The 19,701-nt window shown below is 40.5% G+C and overlaps 1 protein-coding gene across 22 annotated transcripts in view; it reads left to right on the top strand.

Annotated features, from left to right (window-relative positions):
- Positions 1-580: 580 nt before the first annotated feature.
- WNK1 (WNK lysine deficient protein kinase 1) overlaps positions 581-19,701 on the top strand; it is a 130,056-nt gene continuing 110,935 nt past the window's right edge. For all 22 annotated transcript variants that reach the window (XM_044940945.1, XM_044940943.1, XM_025282992.2 and 19 more), the window contains exon 1: positions 581-2,000. In XM_044940945.1, coding sequence (XP_044796880.1) covers positions 1,239-2,000 — 762 coding nt within the window. In that variant the 5' untranslated portion in view covers positions 581-1,238. The remainder of the gene's footprint in view (positions 2,001-19,701) is intronic.

Raw genomic sequence — 19,701 nt, 5'->3', positions numbered from 1 at the left:
CGGTCGCGCCACCGTATTTAAATAGGAACAGCAGCTCGTTTTCCATCCATGGCAATCCCAAGAGCCTGTTCTCTCCTCAGCACAGCATGGTGGGAGCCTCTCCCCTCTTCCTGAGTCCTTCTCCTGTTTTCTCTTCCCTTCTTCCACAATTAATGCCCAAGTCATGCTTTTCCTAGCTAGCGCCCACTAAAGGATGAGGCTTAGCGACCCACGGTGACGCTCCCATCCGCCTTCCAGAAGAGGCGGTTTCAAAGGGAACTACAGCTCCCGTGGGGCCTCAGGCTAAGCCACCGCAGGGCATCACGGGAGTCGTAGGCGTCTTCCTGCTCTGTCACGTTCATTCCTCAAGGTGTCAACTACAAGTCCCAGAGCGTCTCGGGGCAAGACAGCCTGCGCGAGAGCCCCGCGAGCGGAGTGGGGGTGGGGCGCCCCGGGCGGCGGGGGGCGGGGCCCGAGCGGGCTGTGTGGAGGCTTCAGATTCCCGGCGCCATTTAGCGCGGAGTTTCGCCGGCGGACGCGGCTCTTCTTCCGCGGCCTCTCTGCACTCATCTCCGTGACAGAAGGCGCCCGACCGGGTGACTGCCCTTACTTCTCCCGGCCCTCCTCGGCCCGGAGGAGCACCGGGCTCGGGCCCTCCCACACCGGCTCTCCCTCCGTCAGCCCCCGGCCCCGGCCCGGAGAGGAAGGGGTCCGCCCGGCCCGGGGCGGGCGGTGAGGCCCGGGGCCGGGGGCCGCTCCTCCGTGTCGCGCTTCGGCCCCTCGCGTCTGGCAATGGGCGGCCTCTGAGGCCGTCCAGCAGGGCGGGGAGGAGGAGCGGCCGCCTGCCTGGCCGCGAGCCCTATCGCGGCCTCGTCCGCCTCCGCGCCGAGCGGCAGCAGCTGGGGGGTCCAGCCCGCCCCGGGCCGCAGCGGTGGAGAGCCGGCCGCCGCCTCCTTGACTCGGTGCGGGCCGCCGCGCCGCCCCCATGACCGCGCGCCCCCCGCGCTCCAGCCCGCCCGTCCGCCGCTCGCCGCACGATGGGTGCGGGCCGTGAGGCGCCAGCCCCCGTGCCTCCGCCCCGCCGCCGCCCCCGACAAGCGCGCCTCGAGAGCCGCAGCGGCCGCCGCAGCCGGGCCCGCGGGCCCGCCTCCCGCTCGGGCCGCCGAGTCAGTGCTGAGTGAGGGGCCGTCGCCCCGCCGCCCCGGGCCGGCCCCCTTCTTCCGCGAACTCGAGCACCCCGCCTCGCTCCCGCTCCCACCATGTCTGGCGGCGCCGCCGACCAGCAGAGCAGCGCGCCGGGCTCGCTGTTCCTCTCGCCCCCGGCGCCTGCCCCCAAGAATGGCTCCAGCTCGGACTCCTCGGTGGGGGAGAAACTGGGCGCCGCAGCGGCCGACGCCGCAGCCGGCCGGACGGAGGAGTACCGGCGTCGCCGCCATACCATGGACAAGGACAGCCGGGGGGCGGCCGCGACCACCACCACGGAGCACCGCTTCTTCCGCCGCAGCGTCATCTGCGACTCCAACGCTACGGCCCTGGAGCTGCCCGGCCTCCCTCTGCCGCTGCCTCAGCCCGGCGCGGCTGCCGTGGTCCCGCAGCGGAGCCCCCCGGAACCCCCGCGCGAGGAGACCCTGATCCCCGCCGCTGCCGCCCAGGTGGCCCAGCAGCCGCCCGCCCCCGCCGCCGCCGCCCCTGAGGAGCCGGTCGCCGCGGGCCCGGCCACCTCTTCGGCCCCGAGCAGCGCGGGTAGAGACCGCCAGGCTGTCCAGCCCGGCCCCGCGGGGAGCCGAGAGGAGCCTCCGACGTCGAGAAGTGGCAGCGGCGGCGGCAGCGCCAAGGAGCCCCAGGAGGAACGGAGCCAGCAGCAGGATGACATCGAGGAGCTGGAGACCAAGGCCGTGGGCATGTCCAACGACGGCCGCTTTCTCAAGTTTGACATCGAGATTGGCAGGGGCTCCTTTAAGACGGTCTACAAGGGTCTGGACACCGAGACCACCGTGGAGGTCGCCTGGTGTGAGCTGCAGGTATACCCCACCTTCTTTCTCTTACAGTGCTGTGGGTCCCACATTTGGCTCGGCCACTTGGCCGAATTTTCCCTTTACGTGTCTTCCTCTTAACTGTTCGCTGCGAGCGGGGGGAGGCCAACTTTCGAAAGAGTCACCAGGATTTGGGGTGTTGGCACAGGTGAGGCGTTAGTATTTGTAGCCAGAGATTCGCTCCTAGGGAAGGAGTGGTGAAAGTCATCCGGATACCAGCGCGTTGCCTCCTCGTCATTGTTTTAGTGTCTGGCAGGAAACGAAATGAGCGGGGAAGTTTTTGAGTTCGGAAAGTACAGTCCTCTTGCCTTGTGTTCATCAGAGGTCTGCAGTGATGAGCTGCTGGTGTGTTAGATGCGTGTTTCCATTCCTGAGAACAGGCGGTCTTCTTAAATTAAGAACGACCTTGCTCACGAATGACCTTCTTTTCGACGAATCTTAGTTGGTGGTCGCACCGGCATCTAATAAACTAAAAAAGGCTTCCTTCACTGGATAGTTTGAGATTAGAAAGTTACAGTTGGGTGTTTGATATCGTTCCACCTGATGATGTTTAAGCAAGTTTTGATAACCGTGAGCAGACGTTGTTATTAAAACTAGTGTGTCTTTAGCCCACTCGCTGTTCTGTGGGTAATACAGGAGCTTATGTAAATTGTGCTTTGAGAGTTGTAATGTCATTATCATTGTTTTAATCTTGTAAAAGATTTTTAAGGTGAACTTTCTCAAGGGTACAAATGAGTGACAAAGGCTTCATTTTTAACCTCTAGGAGGTTTTCATGGTGTAAATAATGGTGTGTCATCCTGGTTGACAAGGTTATAACGGGGTTTGGGCTACTTGTTGCTTGATCTGTAGCAGTTTGACTGAAGTTGTCCTCACCTATGTGTGTTCACATAGGTTATTGGAAGAAGCGGAGTTGAACTGAATAAAAAAACCACTGACATACGTGAAAAATGCCAGTATCCATATTCTTCTGGCAAAGGAAATGAACCAAGCTGAAATAGGATATGAAAGTACCTGAGTGATCTAGGAATTTATCTATTATCCGTGACCCAATATGTTAACATTTAACCTTTTGAATGTCACCTTCCAAATGACCAAGGTCATATCAAGTGTGAAGGAAAATTAACATGTGGAAGGAAGTAAACTTAAAAAGCTGACATATTTTTTAGGAATATAATTTCTTAAATTTTATAGTTAGTCATACAGAACTTCTAAAGGCATTGTGAAATAAAAACTACTCAATTTTGTAGTGTTTTAGAGTTGGGAAGGTGGTAGACCTCTTTTTTTTTTTTAATTGTCAAGTTATAACTTTATTCCTTGGTCATTCTTACTCAGAAACTTTGATCTGATTTGTTTTGGTTTACAGGCAGAGTATTAGTTACAAGCAAACAAACACCTGTTGCTTTTTTAATACCTAAGATGCTTATTGCTACTGATCCTGCATTGTATTCTTTTATTGTTTCATATTTGAATAGGTGCTTTTTAATAATTTTTTCCCCTCAATTTGTTACCTTACTCTCAAGACTAGACCCAAGTAAGTGTTGAGCACTTTATGGATTAATTTTGTTAGATTCAATTTTTAACTTTTAAGACTTCTCAGAATGTATGTTTTTTTTTTTTGTCACCTGGAATCTTCAGATAGTTTATTATCTTGAAACTAATGATACAGTGGGGGAAAAAACCTCAATTTGTCTAATGTCACAATTTTGTCTAAGCTCATTTTTTTTTCTAGAACTCATGAATTTTTGATTTTTGTTCTCTAGGCATGGTCATGGTTAAACAAAAGAATATCTTCTCTCTATGTATAACAGTGCCATATTATTTTTATGCTAGTTTGGAATTTGGCTGGAGAACCAAATGAAAATGCATTTGAGTGGTACCCTGCTTTGGAACCTTCCTTATATGATCCTACTTTGACACTTTTGCATTTTTGTTTTTAAAATGTGATTATCTTAGTCCCAAGATCCTTTATGGCAGTAGTTGGACAGTATTTATGATGTTTTGGCCGAAACACTTGACTGACTAACCTACTCAGTAGGTTAGTGTTTGAGTTATTGTCTTTGGATCTAAACTAAAGGACAAGCCAAAGGATTACTAAATCATTGGGGAAAAAATAAAACTTTTTCACTAAATGTATACTTACTACAAATTTTTCTGTAGGAAGACTGGAGAAATATTGTGTTGTTGAGTTAAAAATGTCATGTATTAAAACTGGAAGAAATCTTAGTCTATTCTGCCCAGCTTCGTATTTGATAAATGAAGAACCTGAAGTAGAGTAACTTATTTGTAAATGACTTGCTTGGGTTGATAAGGAATAAAATTAACTGGTTAGGATCTAATAATTTGAGAAATGTTAAAGCATTTGTAGTCTAGTAGATGGTTAATTAGTAAATCTCAAATGAAGCAGTTCTGTTATTGATGTGGGAGTTACTGTCAGATTTTTGGAGAAATCTGATCCTGTAACCCTGGCAGATTCCAGACTTATGATATGGGTAGCGATTTTATCACTTCAAATGGAGAAATAAATAGGCTTTTGGGGATGAAGGATGGATGGATGTGGTATGTGAGTCAAATTTGTTTCCATCAAGCCTATTTTTAGAGTCACAATATGCATAGTTATCTATTAAAACAAATACTGACTCTTAATATGTGGGTAGTACTTGGATACTACAGGATCTTAAGTGATAACTGAGATCCATTAAGATGCATATTTCCTTACCTGGTTTTACTAGGCAGGTCTTTTGGCTTCATCAGAAAATGTTGTTACTGCCGGACTTTACAGAATTTACATTGCCTTTTTTAGGGAGGATTTGTTTTTGTTTTAAAGAAACATAGCATAATTGCTTTGATAAAACATAATTATACACTGCGATTCATTTACTTTAAGCACTTTTCTGCCCATGCTGCTTCTAAATACAGAGTTCACTGAATATATTGATAAGATTGTTTCCAGATCTGCCTGAAAGGCAAAGTCAAATCATAAATTTTGATTAAACTCCAAAATACTTAGTGTATGCTTTTTTCTGGCTTTTAGCAAGTTAAGGCTCATGTCTCATCATGAGTATATGATATCAATGTTTTATGAAAAGTTTTTTGATGGTGTAGAAATTTGTTGTGGTTCTGTGATTAAGAAACCATAGCTTATTCTTTGTTCTTAATTCATTGAACTGTTATTCCCGTTTTGAATAGTGAGGATTTTTCTTACCTTAATGTTTTAAATTTGTGCCACATTCCTTGGTTTTTAGGAATCTGTACTAACTTTTAGTCTCAGAAACTTAATTTCAGAGAATAGTTTTCGGAGTGTTTTTGCTTTTAAATTTTCAGAGCCACTGATTTGTTGGCGTATGGGCCAAAATTCAGGTAGCTCAAGGGTAGCTGCTGTGCAAATTAAAGAATGGTGACTTGTTTGAAGTAATCCTTTGTCCCTTCTCAACAGGACAGAATAATAATTAAAGACAGAATAATTTTGGCTAGGTAAGAGTTAATTTAAAATATATGTAGACTTGTTGTTTGAAGAAATAACCTTTGTACAGGACAAAGATTATATTTAGGTTGATTTTTTTTTTTTTTTTTAAATATAGTTCTTTGTCTTAGGGGCTTAAATGTTTTCCATTTTTCTTACCTTTTTTCAGATCTTTAGTATTACAATTGTTTGTAGTGTAAGAACTTGGAAAGAGAGATTGTTTTTGTGTAAATCAAACTGGGAATCTATTGTTGCCTGGTGACTGAGTTCATTTCTTGACATTCAGATTCTAGTGCAAGATCCTGGTCATTTAGAGTCATCTTGGTTAATTCCTGTGGAAACATTCAGCTAAAACTGGGCTCTCATTTTCAGAAATCAGCTTGATTTCAGTAATCAAGTGTGTTATTTGTGTTTCCTGATAAGTTAGTATTTTAGATAAAGCTGTAAAAACTGCAAGAATGGTTATGTTCAAATTATAATTTCTGAAAATGTTCATATACTGTGAAAAATTCACAGTAATTGGTTACTAGGTTTTGCTATGCCAGTTCTTTATATTTACTTATTGTTCGCATTTTATATTTTTTTTGGTCCTGTATTAAAAATCAAGAGTGCAGGATTAGGTGAGACTTAGCATGACCTGCACTTGGATTTGGAAAAGGCACTCTTTTTCTGCAGCATAACACAGTTATTAAGAACTAAAATGCCTGACTTTCCATTCAAATCCTGGCTCAGCTAATGATTGTGTAACCTTGGGTAAACTTCTTTGTTAGTTCCTTACCTGTAAAGTGAAATGTAATGAGTGCCTATTTTACAGAGTTGTTGTGATGATTAAATGAATTAGGGTATATAAAAAACTTTTAGCACCGAGCGTGGCACATATATATATTAACTGTGATGATGCAGCATCTTTTTTCTAGGCTACCTTTTTGAGGGTACTGATGAAAATTTTGATTTGTTTACATTTATTCTTGAAAAATATAGCAAACCTCCATACTGTTGCTACCATTCTTACAGGAGAAATGTTGGAATTGAACATGGTGTCATCAGTGTTTTCACATCCCTTAGCTTTACCTGTCCTCTGCCTAACTTCCTCTTGTTAATTTCATAACTTGTTGCTCCCAAATGTCAGTCTTTCTGAATGACTAGTTTCCAGAATTGGCTGAGATCTTTATCTTTGCTCTTGGGATCATTCTTTCTTCACATTGATTAAAAATCATTTACATTCTTTGTCTATTCCATTAGTCTTTGAGCTCTTTGAAGACGTAAGTAGATGCTCCATATACTTTGGTAAGTATTAAATTTTTTCTGTTACCAAGTTAGAAATAGCTGTAGATCTCCGGGTTTTTTCATCCATATTCCTTGCCTCATTGGTCCACAGCAGATTCTCTAATCTTGTATTTTGAGATTTCACTCTGGTATAATACAACACATATAGCAGAAACCAGCTCTGAGGCAGATAACTTGGATTCTGTGTTACCTAATTATCTGACCCTGAGTAAGGAACTTAACTCTGTAAGACTGATTTTTAGTAACATGTCTTATTGACTTCACAGGATTGCTGAGGAGCAACTGAAATACTATGTGAAGGTACTCTGAAAAATGTAAAGTATGATACTTCAGAGAAAAATCCATTTCGAAGGCTATTAATTATCACTTGTTACAGATTAATTATTTTAAACTTCGTAGTTGGGTTTTAGGAGCATTTTGTTCAGTTTAAGGGTTTTATTAATTCTTAAGTTGAGTTTAAGGGTTTTATTAAATCTTAAGACAGCTTTTAGACTTAACAGTTTTTGGACTGAAAGAAATTGCCAGAAGCTTTTCTTAAGAGTGTTTTTGTTTGGAAGAGGATTATGCCTTTGACAACTGGCAGGCTTAATTTTGTGTGTGGCTCTAAAAAGATTGGTTATTGATATGTTCTTCAGGAGAGAAGAAACTTTAGTATTTGCTTGGTTTTGTGGTTGACTTCATTGTAGACTATCTCTACCTTAATTTGTATTAATTTAGCTTTTCGAGTGGGCTTTCATAAAGAATTCAGTTTTTGATGTTCTGACTTGAGTCTTGGCATTGTTAAGTTTGACATATTAAATGTGCTGTGCTAAGTTAATGTGCTTAATGATTTTTAGAAAAGAATCGTCAGATAAGCTTTGTCATCACAAGCAAATACAGTTTTCCCTGAAATTTAAGAAATATTAAGAAATTAAGATTTTAAGAATAATTTAAGAAAATGTTTGGAAATCTGGTTGGTATAATCATATTCAGGTTAGTTAAAAAAATCCACTGTTTTTGTAGATGCCTTTTGAGCTGCTAGGTTGTAGTTTCTCAGACACAGATGATGTGTTTTGGTCATTAGGTACCTGGTGAATGGTGTTGAGTTAATCGAGCACTAATATATAAACCAAACAGTGAGAAGTGAAATGAAATAGTGAAGCACATCATTACTGTTGTGCACATTGTCTCTATTAGTTGACAGAAGTTGTTTGAGGTAATGATAGGATTCTCGTCATGGCTAATGGTTTTGAGCCAGACAACATGATGTACAGTCACTCTCCATATCTGCAGGTTCCGCATTCACAGATTCAACTAATTGTAGATGGAAAATATACTGGAAGAGAGAAATACCAGAAAGTTCCAAAAAGCAAAAGTTGAATTTTCTGCACTTGTGGCAACTGTGTGTATTATATTGTGTTTACAACTATTTATGTAGCGTTTACATTGTGTTAGGTATTATAAGTGAGCTAGAGATTATTTAAAGTATACGGAATATATGTATAGATTAAATGCAAGTAATGCACCATTTTATAGACGGGACTTGTGCATCCTGGGTGGAGGCTGGGGAGCGTCCCTGGAACCAGCTCCCTGAGGACCTTGAGGGGTGACTATATTCATCTCTGTGGATTTTCTCTCTGCTTGGACTGGTCACTCATCCTCGGTTATGGTAGACTTGGGAAATGCAACATAACATCTCTTTAACATGCTAAAGAGTTCCTAGACATTATCATATTTACATGCTCTTTGAACTGTCCACACACCCTTCCCACACAAATACTCGGCTGTAGGCAGTGGAGAGAATTTGAAGCAGAGAAGTATAAAATTAATTGTGGAGAATTATTTAAGGAGTACGAACATGTAGAGTTTAGTTTTATGTGTGAGTGTGAGATTTCTAGGGCCTGAACTAAGACAATAGAAGAGGAGTGGAATTTTTAAATATTTAGTAGAGAAAATGGGCAGGGTTTATTGATGAAGTGGAATTTGGAGGAAAAATGAGGCACAGGCAAGAGGGTGGGAATAGAAAATGGTACTGTCAGCTGAGGGAGGGAATAGGAGAGAATGGAGGGGAAGCCTTTGAGGGGAAGGGGTGTGGAGGTGTATTCAGTTAACATGATGAGTGTGAGGTGCTTGTGATACCTCCAGGAGGAAGTTCAACCAGGCCACTGGATACATTCCTGAAGTGCAAAAGAATGGGTCTGAGGTAGAAATAGAGGCTGTCTATATTAGTCATAGCTGAAATAATGGAAGTAAATGCAGTTATCTAAGGAAAGGATATATATGAAGAGAAACAGAGGAAAAGACAGGGAAGAATAATGGGCCTAGGGCAAAACAGCAATAATTAAAGGGTGGGCAAAGGAAAAAGGAGCCCAGGGAGACTAAACAAAACAGCAGAACAGAACAGAAAGAATAAAATTTCCAGGAAGGAATATAGCAGAGAAGTTCAATTAGCATAGTAGTAGTTGTGGAGAGTGGATGTTAGGAAATGTAGGAAAAAAGTGTGGAGATAAGTTTAGGCTGTTGAAATTGTTTATTGTTTTTTGCTGTTAAGTCATTTACAATATTCTGGATGGTACCTAAATGAGAGGGGAGGTTGCATAAGGCAGGGCGCACATACGTATCTCTAAGTCTCCGATAATGTCCAATAAAGTTCTTTATCCATAAAGCCTTATGTGGCTATTTAAATTTCAGTTCAGTTCAGTCGCTCAGTCATGTCCGACTCTTTGTGACCCCATGAACTGCAGCACGCCTGGCCTCCCTGTCCATCACCATCTCCCAGGGTTTACCCAAACTCATGTCCACTGAGTCGGTGATGCCATCCAACCATCTCATCATCTGTTGTCCCCTTCTCCTCCTGCCCTCAATCTTTCCCAGCATCGGGGTCTTTTCAGATGAGTCAGCTCTTGGCATCAGGTGGCCAAAGTATTGGCGTTTCAGCTTCAACATTAAATTTAAACTAATTAAAATGAAACAAAAACTTTAAACTTAGTTCTTCAGTTTTACTGGCCATATTTCAAGTGATCAAAGCCATGTGTGGCTACCATATTGGATGGCACATATAGAACATTTCTATCATGGCAGAAAAAATGTGGGTTAAGTTATGCTTTAAAAAGAACAATAGTTTTATTGAGATACAGTTCATAGCACAAAGACTATACAGTGTGATGCTTTTATAACTGAAGTTATACATTTAAAAAGCTGTATTCTATTAATAAATTCTAGAATAGTATTTCCTTTTTTGGAAAAGATATACAAAGGACATTACCACAAATTCACATACACATGCAGAATTAACAGTAACTAATGTTATGTCACATTCACTCTATATATTTGGTGATCTTACAGTTTCAGAGGAGTGGAAGACTTGCAGTGAGTTTAAAGAGTGGCTGAGGAAGAAGGGCATGGCAACCCACTCCAGTATTCTTGCCTGGGAAAATCCCATGAACAGAGAGAGGAACCTGGTGGGGCATGGTCCATGAGGTTGCAAAGAGCTGGACATGAATGAAGTGACTGAGCACACATGCACAAGGGAGGTTAAGAAGTAGAGATGGTAAGAGTAGGCCATTTCTTTAAACAAGTTTGAACAAATATGGGGCAAGAAAGATTGGGTAAGTAGAAGGCATGATCTTGGAGAACATGGATAGATGAGCAGGGAAAGGTCTTTAAAAGTTAAAACATTGAAATATAATAATTTGTCTGCTTTCTCTGCCTCAGATAAAAGTCTGTTCTAAGGCAGTTACTGTTTTAGTTTTGGTTATTCTTTATGGATAGTTAAGTCAATCCAAAATAGGTTTTCATACTTCATATGCTGTTTGTCAACTAGTTTCTACAATTCTCAATTGTTGGGCATGATATACTGATTCTTAAAACAGCTTGTTTCTCTCTGTAGTTAGTCTCTGGCATTAATGCTGCATTTGCGTGTTAATCTGGTGATACAGACTTTTTTAGTGGGGCATCTCTGAAATGACTGTCTTTGTGTGTCACCTGAGGAAGCAGATTTCACATGAAACTATTACAAGAAAGATTCTTAATTATTACACTATTTTTAGAATGTGGTTGAAATGGACGTATCTACAACAAAAAGCCTAAATAACTTCTTTAAGCCCTTGTCTTTTTGAAGAGTGTTCCTTGCTAATTAAATTAATCTGGAAGTATTAATAATTACTAATACTTACCTAATAGGATTTTTTTGGTGATAAGCATAGTTTTATGCCCATAGCATATTATTTGTAATTCTCAGAGGAATAGTACAAGGCAGATTTTTAAACATTTTATATTTGAGGAAACAAACGCAGGTTTAATAACATGTTTAAGATCACATGGCATCTGAGTCCTTGTTTTTTTCCACTGCAAAATACTTCAGTTAAACTAGGAAGAAGTTTGAGTTATAGTGGAATTGAATTTTTTTTGTTCTGTTTAGCAATTACAATTTGTTATTGAGCAACTTACACCTTTTATACTTTCAGTTCATGAAGTAAATCTCCATTTCAGTAGCCTTTTAACCAGTTTACATTAGTAGATGCTATAAGGAGGGAGATGGTGTGTTTATTAACTTCCTGGTGTATCCTAAGTTACTTACATTGGTTATGATATACAGTGTCTGTTTATTTTTTATTACTTTTGTTTATTTTTAATTTTTTGGTGGCTCCCAGCAATATGCTGGATTCTAGTTTTCTAACCTCGTATCAAACCCACAGCCTTTGCAGTGGAAGTGTGGAGTCTTAAGCACTGCATCACCAGAGAAGTCCCTTGAACGTCTGTTTTAGACTTAAATTTTTGAGACGGGATATTATTTTTAGTGGCCACCATGTATCAAACTTCCACCTAATAGAGACAGATTGATGGTTACAGTGCTGGTGTGTCCGCAGTCATGCGGTCACCTCCAACTCTTAGTCGAGAATACTGGAGTGGATTGCCATTTCCTTCTCTAGGGGATCTTCTTGACCCAGGGATTGAATGCAAATCTCTTGCTTGGTAGGTGGGTTCTTTACCACTGAGCCACCTGGGAAACCCCTATAGTGTTGGTAAGATCTGTCTGTCTGTTGAAAGCCATGAGTTCACATTCATATCTCCAGTTCTAGAGTTCTTTCTAGCTTTCCCCTTTTCCATTTATATACACATCCTACTTCTGAGAGTGACAGACTTGCTTCTTATTATCCTAAATGTATGTATGAATTGGCATAATCTAGAAATACGTATGTGGTCTTTGTTCCTGATTCCTGACAGAGCTCCTAAAAGCCTTGAAAGTTTCAGGAGGATGGGAGTATCTTTAGTTCTAATGAGGTGACTCTTGACTGACTGGCTCAGAGATAGCTTCAGGGTAGGTGCTGGTCACCAGGAAGACCATGCCAAAATTAGAGGGCTGGAGCTTTCAGCCCTTCTCCCACCCTCAACTTCTGGGAGTGGAAGAGGAGAGGAGCTGGAGATTGAGCTACTCACCAACGGCCAGTGATTCACTCAACCATGCCTAAGTAGTAAAACCTCCACAAAACCCCCTGATTCACAGAGTTTAGAGAGCTTCTGGGTTCATGACCACTTCCAGGTGCCAGGAGGGTGGTACACTGTAGAGGGAGGGCATGGGAGCTGTGTGACCCTCCTCAGAGGCTATACCTTGCCCTGTGTATCTCTTGTGTTTGGTGGTTCCTGAGTTCTCTGAGCCACTCTGGCAAGTTCTCAAACCTGAGGAAGGGGTCATGGAAACCCTGGATTCATTGGTTGGTCAGAAGTGTAGGTGGCAACCTGGGACTTGCAGCTAAGCTAGTGTCTGAAGTGAAGGCAATGTTGTGGAACTTAGCATCTGCAGGGGTCCCTGCTGACTCCATGTAGTTAGTGTCAGAAATGAGTTGAATCAGTAGGACACCCAGTTGGTGACCAAAGAGCTGAACCATTTGTTGGTGGTGTGAAGAACACTGTACAGTTGGAGTCAGGGATTTGAGAATAACAGAGTTCAGAATAGCCAGTCTCTTGGCTCCTCTGGATGGAGGTCCCTTAGGCAGCCTTCTCACTCCAGCAAGGCTATTTGAAAATTAATTCACTTTCTGTCCTTTTATATTCTGTCTACTGCTGCTTTTGGGGATATGGTACAGCTTTTTTTTTTTTTTTTTTTTAAGCCTACAGTAAAACAGGTGACATAAATTGCTATGAATTTGCTTTAAGAATATTTCAGTAATCCAGGAGAGTTTTTCCCTCACCACATTCATAATCATTTCCTATAAATACAGATAATGTCTGTATTTAATTTCTACTAGGAATTAATTACATTAATTCCTATTAGGTTGGTGCAGTTTCAGACATGAATTTTAAGTCATTATAACTGGGCTCAAACACATCTTTATTAATCTAAATAGCAACCATTACAATCAGCACGTTTTTGTCAGTGAGAAGTAAGTTTATTCCTGTAGCATAAAAACAAAACAAGACCAGGAGCTGACTGTGGCTCAGATCATGAACTCCTTATTGCCAAATTCAGACTTCAATTGAATAAAGTGGGGAAAACCACTAGACCATTCAGGTATGACCTAAATCAAATCCCTTATGATTATACAATGGAAGTGAGAAATAGATCTAAGGGACTAGATTTGATAGAGTGCCTGATGAACTGTGGACGGAGGTTCGTGACATTGTACAGGAGGCAGGGATCAAGACCATCCCCAGGAAAAAGAAATGCAAAAAAGCAAAATGGCTGTCTGTGGAGGCCTTACAAATAGCTGTGAAAAGAAGTGAAAAGCAAAGGAGAAAAGGAAAAATATACGCATTTGAATGCAGAGTTCCAGAGAATAGCAAGGAGAGATAAGAAAGCCTTGCTCAGCAATCAGTGCAAAGAAACAGAGGAAAATAATAGAATGGGAAAGACTAGAGATCTCTTCAAGAAAATCAGAGATACCAAGGGAACATTTCATGCAAAGATGGGCTCGATAAAGGACAGAAATGGTTATGCACCTAACAGAAGCAGAAGATAGTAAGAAGAGGTGGCAAGAATACAGAGAAGAACTGTACAAAAAAGATCTTCACGACCCAGATAATCATGATGGTGTGATCACTCACCTAGAGCCAGACATCCTGGAATACAAAGTCAAGTGGGCCTTAGGAAGCATCACTATGAACAAAGCTAGTGGAGGTGATGGAATTCCAGTTGAGCTCTTTCAAATCCTGAAAGATGATGCTGTGAAAGTGCTGCACTCAATATGCCAGCAAATTTGGAAAACTCAGCAGTGGCCACAGGACTTGAAAAGGTCAGTTTTCATTCCAGTCCCAAAGAAAGACAATGCCAAAGAATGCTCAAACTGCCACAGAATTGCACTCCTCTCACACACTAGTAAAGTAATGTTCAAAATTCTCCAAGCCAGGCTTCAACAATACATGAACTGTGAACTTCCAGATGTTCAAGCTGGTTTTAGGAAAAGCAGAGGAACCAGAGATCAAATTGCCAACATCTGCATCGAAAAAGCAAGAGAGTTCCAGAAAAACACCTATTTCTGCTTTATTGACTATGCCAAAGCCTTTGACTGTGTGGCTCACAATAAACTGTGGAAAATTCCGAAAGAGGTGAGAATACCAGACCACCTGACCTGCCTCCTGAGAAACCTGTATGCAGGTCAGGAAGCCACAGTTAGAACTGGACATGGAACAACAGACTGGTTCCAGATAGGAAAAGGAGTACGTCAAGGCTGTATGTTGTCACCCTGCTTATTTAACTTCTATGCAGAGTACATCATGAGAAACACTGGGCTGGATGAAGCACAAGCTGGAATCAAGATTGCCAGGAGAAATATCAATAACCTCAGATATGCAGATGACATCACCCTTATGGCAGAAATTGAAGAACTAAAGAGCCTTTTGATGAAAGTGAAAGAGGAGAGTGAAAAAGTTGGCTTAAAGCTCAACATTTAGAAAACTAAGATCATGGCATCTGGTCCCATCACTTCATGGCAAATAGATGGGGAAACAGTGGCAGACTTTATTTTTGGGGGCTCCAAAATCACTGCAGATGGTGATTGCAGCCATGAAATTAAAAGATGCTTACTCCTTGGAAGGAAAGTTATGACCAACTTAGCATGTTAAAAAGCAGAGACATTACTTTGCCAACAAGAGTCCATCTAGTCAAGGTTTTTCCAGTAGTCATGTATGGATGTGAGAGTTGGACTATAAAGAAAGCTGAGTGCCAACAATTGATGCTTTTGAACTGTGGTGTTGGAGAAGACTCTTGAGAGTCCCTTGGTCGGCAAGGAGATCCAACCAGTCCATTCTGAAGGAGATCAGTCCTGGGTGTTCATTGGAAGGACAGATGTTGAAGCTGAAACTCCAGTACTTTGGCCACCTGATGCAAAGAGCTGACTCATTGGAAAAGACCCTGATGCTGGGAAAGATTGAGGGCAGGAGGAGAAGGGGACGACAGAGGATGAGATGGTTGGATGGCATCACTGACTCAATGGACATGAGTTTGGAGGAGTTGGTGATGGACAGGGAGGCCTGGTGTGCTGCGGTTCATGGGGTCACAGAGAGTCGGACATGGCTGAGCGAACTGAACACGGCGACTGAACTGAACTGTAGCATAAAAATCCATACTTCAGGATTCAGTTAATTCTTGGAAAGCATTTTTTGCCTCCTGCTGGTTGTGGAAGTGTTTTGCCTGAAGAAAGTTGTTGAGATGGTTGAAGAAGTGGTATGGTTAGCAAGAGGTCAGGTTAATATGGTGGATGGTAGCCCAGGTGATTCAACTTTTGAAGTGTTGTTGGTTGTGCCATGTTCGGTTGGTGGTGGTGTGGAGAAGAATTGGGCCTTTTCTGTTGACCAGTGTTGGCTATAGGTGTTGCAGTTTTCAGTGCATCTCATTAATTTCCTGAGCGTACGTCTCAGATGTTATGGTTTCACCAGGAATCAGAAAGCTATAGTGGATCAGTCAGGCAGCAGACCACCAAACAGTGACCACGACCTTTTTTTGGTGCACGTTTGGCTTTGGGAAGTGCTTTGGAGCTGCTGCTTTGTCCAGCCGCTGAGCTGGTCATCATGGATTGTCGTATACAATCCACTTTTTGTCACTTGTCACAATCCAATTGAGAAATGGTTCATTGTTGTGTAGAATAAGAGAAGATGACACTTCAGAATGCATCTTTCCAATTTGCTTCAAATGCCGAATGGCCATAGAATGGTTGAGTTCTTGGGCAACTTCTCTTGTAGTTGTAAGAGGATCAGCTTCAATGACAGCTCTTAATTGGTCATTGTCAACTTCCCATGGCCAGCCACTGTGCTTCTCATCTCCAAGGCTCTCGTTTCCTTTGCAAAACTTCTTGAACCACCACTGTACTGCACTTTTGTTAGCAGTTCCTGGGCCAAATGTGTTCTTAATGTTGTGAGTTGTCTCTGCTGCTTTATGACCTATTTTGAACTTGAGTAAGAAAATTGCTCGAAATCGCTTTTAGTTTAACATCATTTCCATAGTCTAAAATAAATGGCAAGTAAAAAGTCTGTCGCAAAAACAAAAAGAGAAATATGCATTGAAATAATGTATAACATAACCACATTTATTTAAGAATGTATTCCAATATCAAATGGTAGATTTCAACAATGCAAAAAATGGCAATGACGTTTGCACTGACTTAATAATTAGTGTTTTTTTTCAGTCTTTTTCTGATGAAAATTTAGCATCCAAATTAATATATTCTGAGTATAAAAAAGAGCTTCCCTGGTGGCTGTGTATAAAAAAAGACTCATTGGATTTTGAAGACTTTGTATTTTTTTTTAAAGTTAAAATATTCCAATTTAAAAAATTGATTACATATTAAAATGATAACGTTTGGGTATATTGAGGAAATAAATATTAATTTTTTTTTTCTTTTTAAAGTGCGGCTACATGAAAATTTAAAATTGAAAAATTGCAGCATAGTTCACATTATATTTCTCTTGGCTACCACTGACCTGTACTGTTCTGTTAAAATGTTGTAAGAGAGCTGATGCTGCAGTAAATTAAGTTTACTACTTCCTTTAAAAAAAAATATCTTAGCACCTTCCTTTTTGTGGTTTCTTTCATTAGCACCCTTTGCAAAGCATAATTCTTTTGCTGTTGCTGAACACAGAAATTTGGGTTTTTAATGTCTTTTCTTTTGGGCTTGTGGTGCTTTTAATATCTGATTATTATGAAAATTGGCATCCAGTTCATTAAAATTTTATCTTGTCTTTTGCTATTTACCAACATGTCTATATCAGAAATATTTCTTGTGATCTTACTCTTTGAGTACTTCATTTAGTTGTTGCAAGGAGAATGTTAGAAGTCAGTTTTTCAGCAAATATCTTGAAATATTTTCTGTAAATATTTTATTTCAAATAAAATGCATGTTTGGATGTATATTGAATGTGTAAACTTGCTGCTTTATTTATATTCTTTGATCATTAATAGCCACTGTGGTTTCTTAAAGTTGTTGGGTATTTAGTGTCCATATTCCTAGTTTAATGATATTGATAAATAGGTTACATTGATTTATTGGTATCTTTTGTTTATAAAAAGAGACATTATTTATAGTTCAACAACTTATTTGCATTAAGTTTCTCCAAAATACTTAATGTTTTGACTAACTGTTCCTGTACAGTAAAGAAGGTTGAAAAGATTAGTGAAGATATAGCTACCTGCTTTAATAAAGTTGTAAAATATTTGAGATAGCAAGACAAAGCTTTTCAAACTCTGTATGGTAGTTTAATGACCATGGAAACCAGTTTTCCTTTTTGTTTAAGGACGTTTTGGTAGTCATTTTTTAGAGCTACCTGTTAATTTGATTTTGACTTAGTTATCTGAATTATAAGCTTCATTTATTTCCACCATAGATTTTACAACCTTCCTTAAGTCACAGACAAAGGCTTACAAGAAAGTTTTATAAAAGTAATACATTCTCATAAAAATTAGTAAATTAGAGGGCAAAGAGGAAATATAAATTACCTGGAATGTGCCACTTCATCTACAGATAAGCATTGTTAGGATTTCTAACAGTCTAATTTCTGTGTGTTGGATTTTTGTTTTTATAGCGGTGATCATATTGTATGGTCCTACAGTTTGCTAGCTTCATTGCATAGCATAAACGTTTTCCTTAAACATTTGAGGTTTTTAGATCAACCAGCAAATTCTGTTCATAGTCATAATTGGTGTGTGTGTTAATGTCGCTGTTAATATACTGTTAAGGTCACATAATTTTCCTGATTTATATAGAAAAGAGCATTTCGTATGTTAAAAATTTAAATTTTAGATTAAAAAGTACTAAATATTTAGATAAAAATATTATTTGTGCACTGTTATAATTGTTTTTGATGCTTTTTAACCACTGTACCTGCAGTTATGACTTGAGTTTTGGAACTCATATTTTAATCATAAGTTAGCATGTAAAACACTTGAATTCCTACTTGAGTATGTATTAATTCTTCTTAATTCTCAATAAGAGAAAATCAGTTAGGATGTTTGGCTTACAAATACCTGCATTTAGTGATGGCTAAATCTTGGAAACCGATCACTGATGGATTTGATCACTCTGAACAGAAGTTTAAAAGTCACGATTGATATATTGCAAACCTGATTAGTTTTTCACCTTCAGCCTTTGTCAAGAGATTAGCAGAGAGTTCATTCACGGCCTCTTATGATTTTGGGCATGGTCAGAGTATTACTTTAAATCAGGCATTTGCTTCTAGAACAGTTACTATGGTTGAGAAGTTTGTAAAAGTTGAGTATTAGGGGCTTTAATAATAGTACATTGAAAGTTCTTTGAGGAAGTTTAGTTTTGTACATTGACTAAATTACAGGGGAAAAAGCCTTAGTGTGCTTTTTTTTTTTTTTTACTTCCTACCCACTTCAGATAACTTAAATCTGCTTCCTTTATTTAAATTTTTAGCAAAGTCTACTCCCAAGCTACTGTAGAGCTCTACAGAGAAGTTTTTAAAGTACAGGAAATTCTTAATGCATTTAAAGTGCACTGCTTCCTAATTGCTTTTTCCATTATACAAGTTGTGTATGCTCAAAGACATCTTAGAGAACAGGGAAAAATTGAAACTAAAATAACCCTGCTGAAATTCCATCACTAAAAAAGTAATGCTTATGTATCATTTGGAATACTTTCCTTTTGTTTCTCCCTGCCCAAGGTGGGTTTTATATTTATTCAGCAAATATCTACTGATAAACTCTTATGTGCCAGGTACTTAGTTGGCAAATAGAGGAAAAATCCTGCCCTCATGGAACTTATGTTCTGCTGGGGTCATAGGTGTGTGTGTGTGTGAGCATCCTGTTCACTGGTATAATTGCTTTTGCTTCTTAGTACTGCTGCATATGCTTTTGTGATGTCAGTTTCAGAACTGACATTTTGATCTTAAGTTAGTATGTACAACACTTGAATGACATGCTCCTTTATGTTAAGCCTGGAAGGTTCTTTTGAAGGCCAGGTTACAGGGACTGTTGGGTAATAGGATCTTCTCTAGAATTTTCTGAAGCAACGTTACCATCATTTTCTCTCCCCTTACCAGCTCACCTCCCAGTCAGTGTAAGGGTACTGATAATGGTCTGGTGAATCCTCCTATCCCCTTCTTTCCCTCCCATCTCTACCTCCTCAAACTCCTTCTCAGTGCTTTCACCACCTCTGCTTCTGGTGTCTGTCTTTGGGGTGTGCTTTCTCAAACAGAACCCAGTTGAAGGGATTGTCTTCTAATTGCTGGTTCTAAAATAACACAAAAGACCTGGAGGCTAGGGACTTCAAAGGCTGGGAATTGAGGCAAAGAATTTACCTATTGGTTTGTAAGCAAAACATGAATTAATACCTCAGATTTCACTGTTCAGAGCTATTTTCTTAGTATTAAATTCAGAAATGGAATTACTGGTTCTGAGAGTATGAATGTTTATATACTTTCTACACATGGCAAGATTATTTTCCAAAAGAGATTTGGTGACCTCACTGAGACTTTCACTGCCCTTATTATCATGAAACTCTCATTGCTTT

This window comes from Bubalus bubalis, chromosome 4 (assembly GCF_019923935.1).
Source record: "Bubalus bubalis isolate 160015118507 breed Murrah chromosome 4, NDDB_SH_1, whole genome shotgun sequence".
NCBI lineage: Eukaryota > Metazoa > Chordata > Mammalia > Artiodactyla > Bovidae > Bubalus > Bubalus bubalis.
The sequence above is the reverse complement of the archived record's forward strand: the minus strand, read 5'-3'. Positions and strand labels throughout refer to the sequence as shown.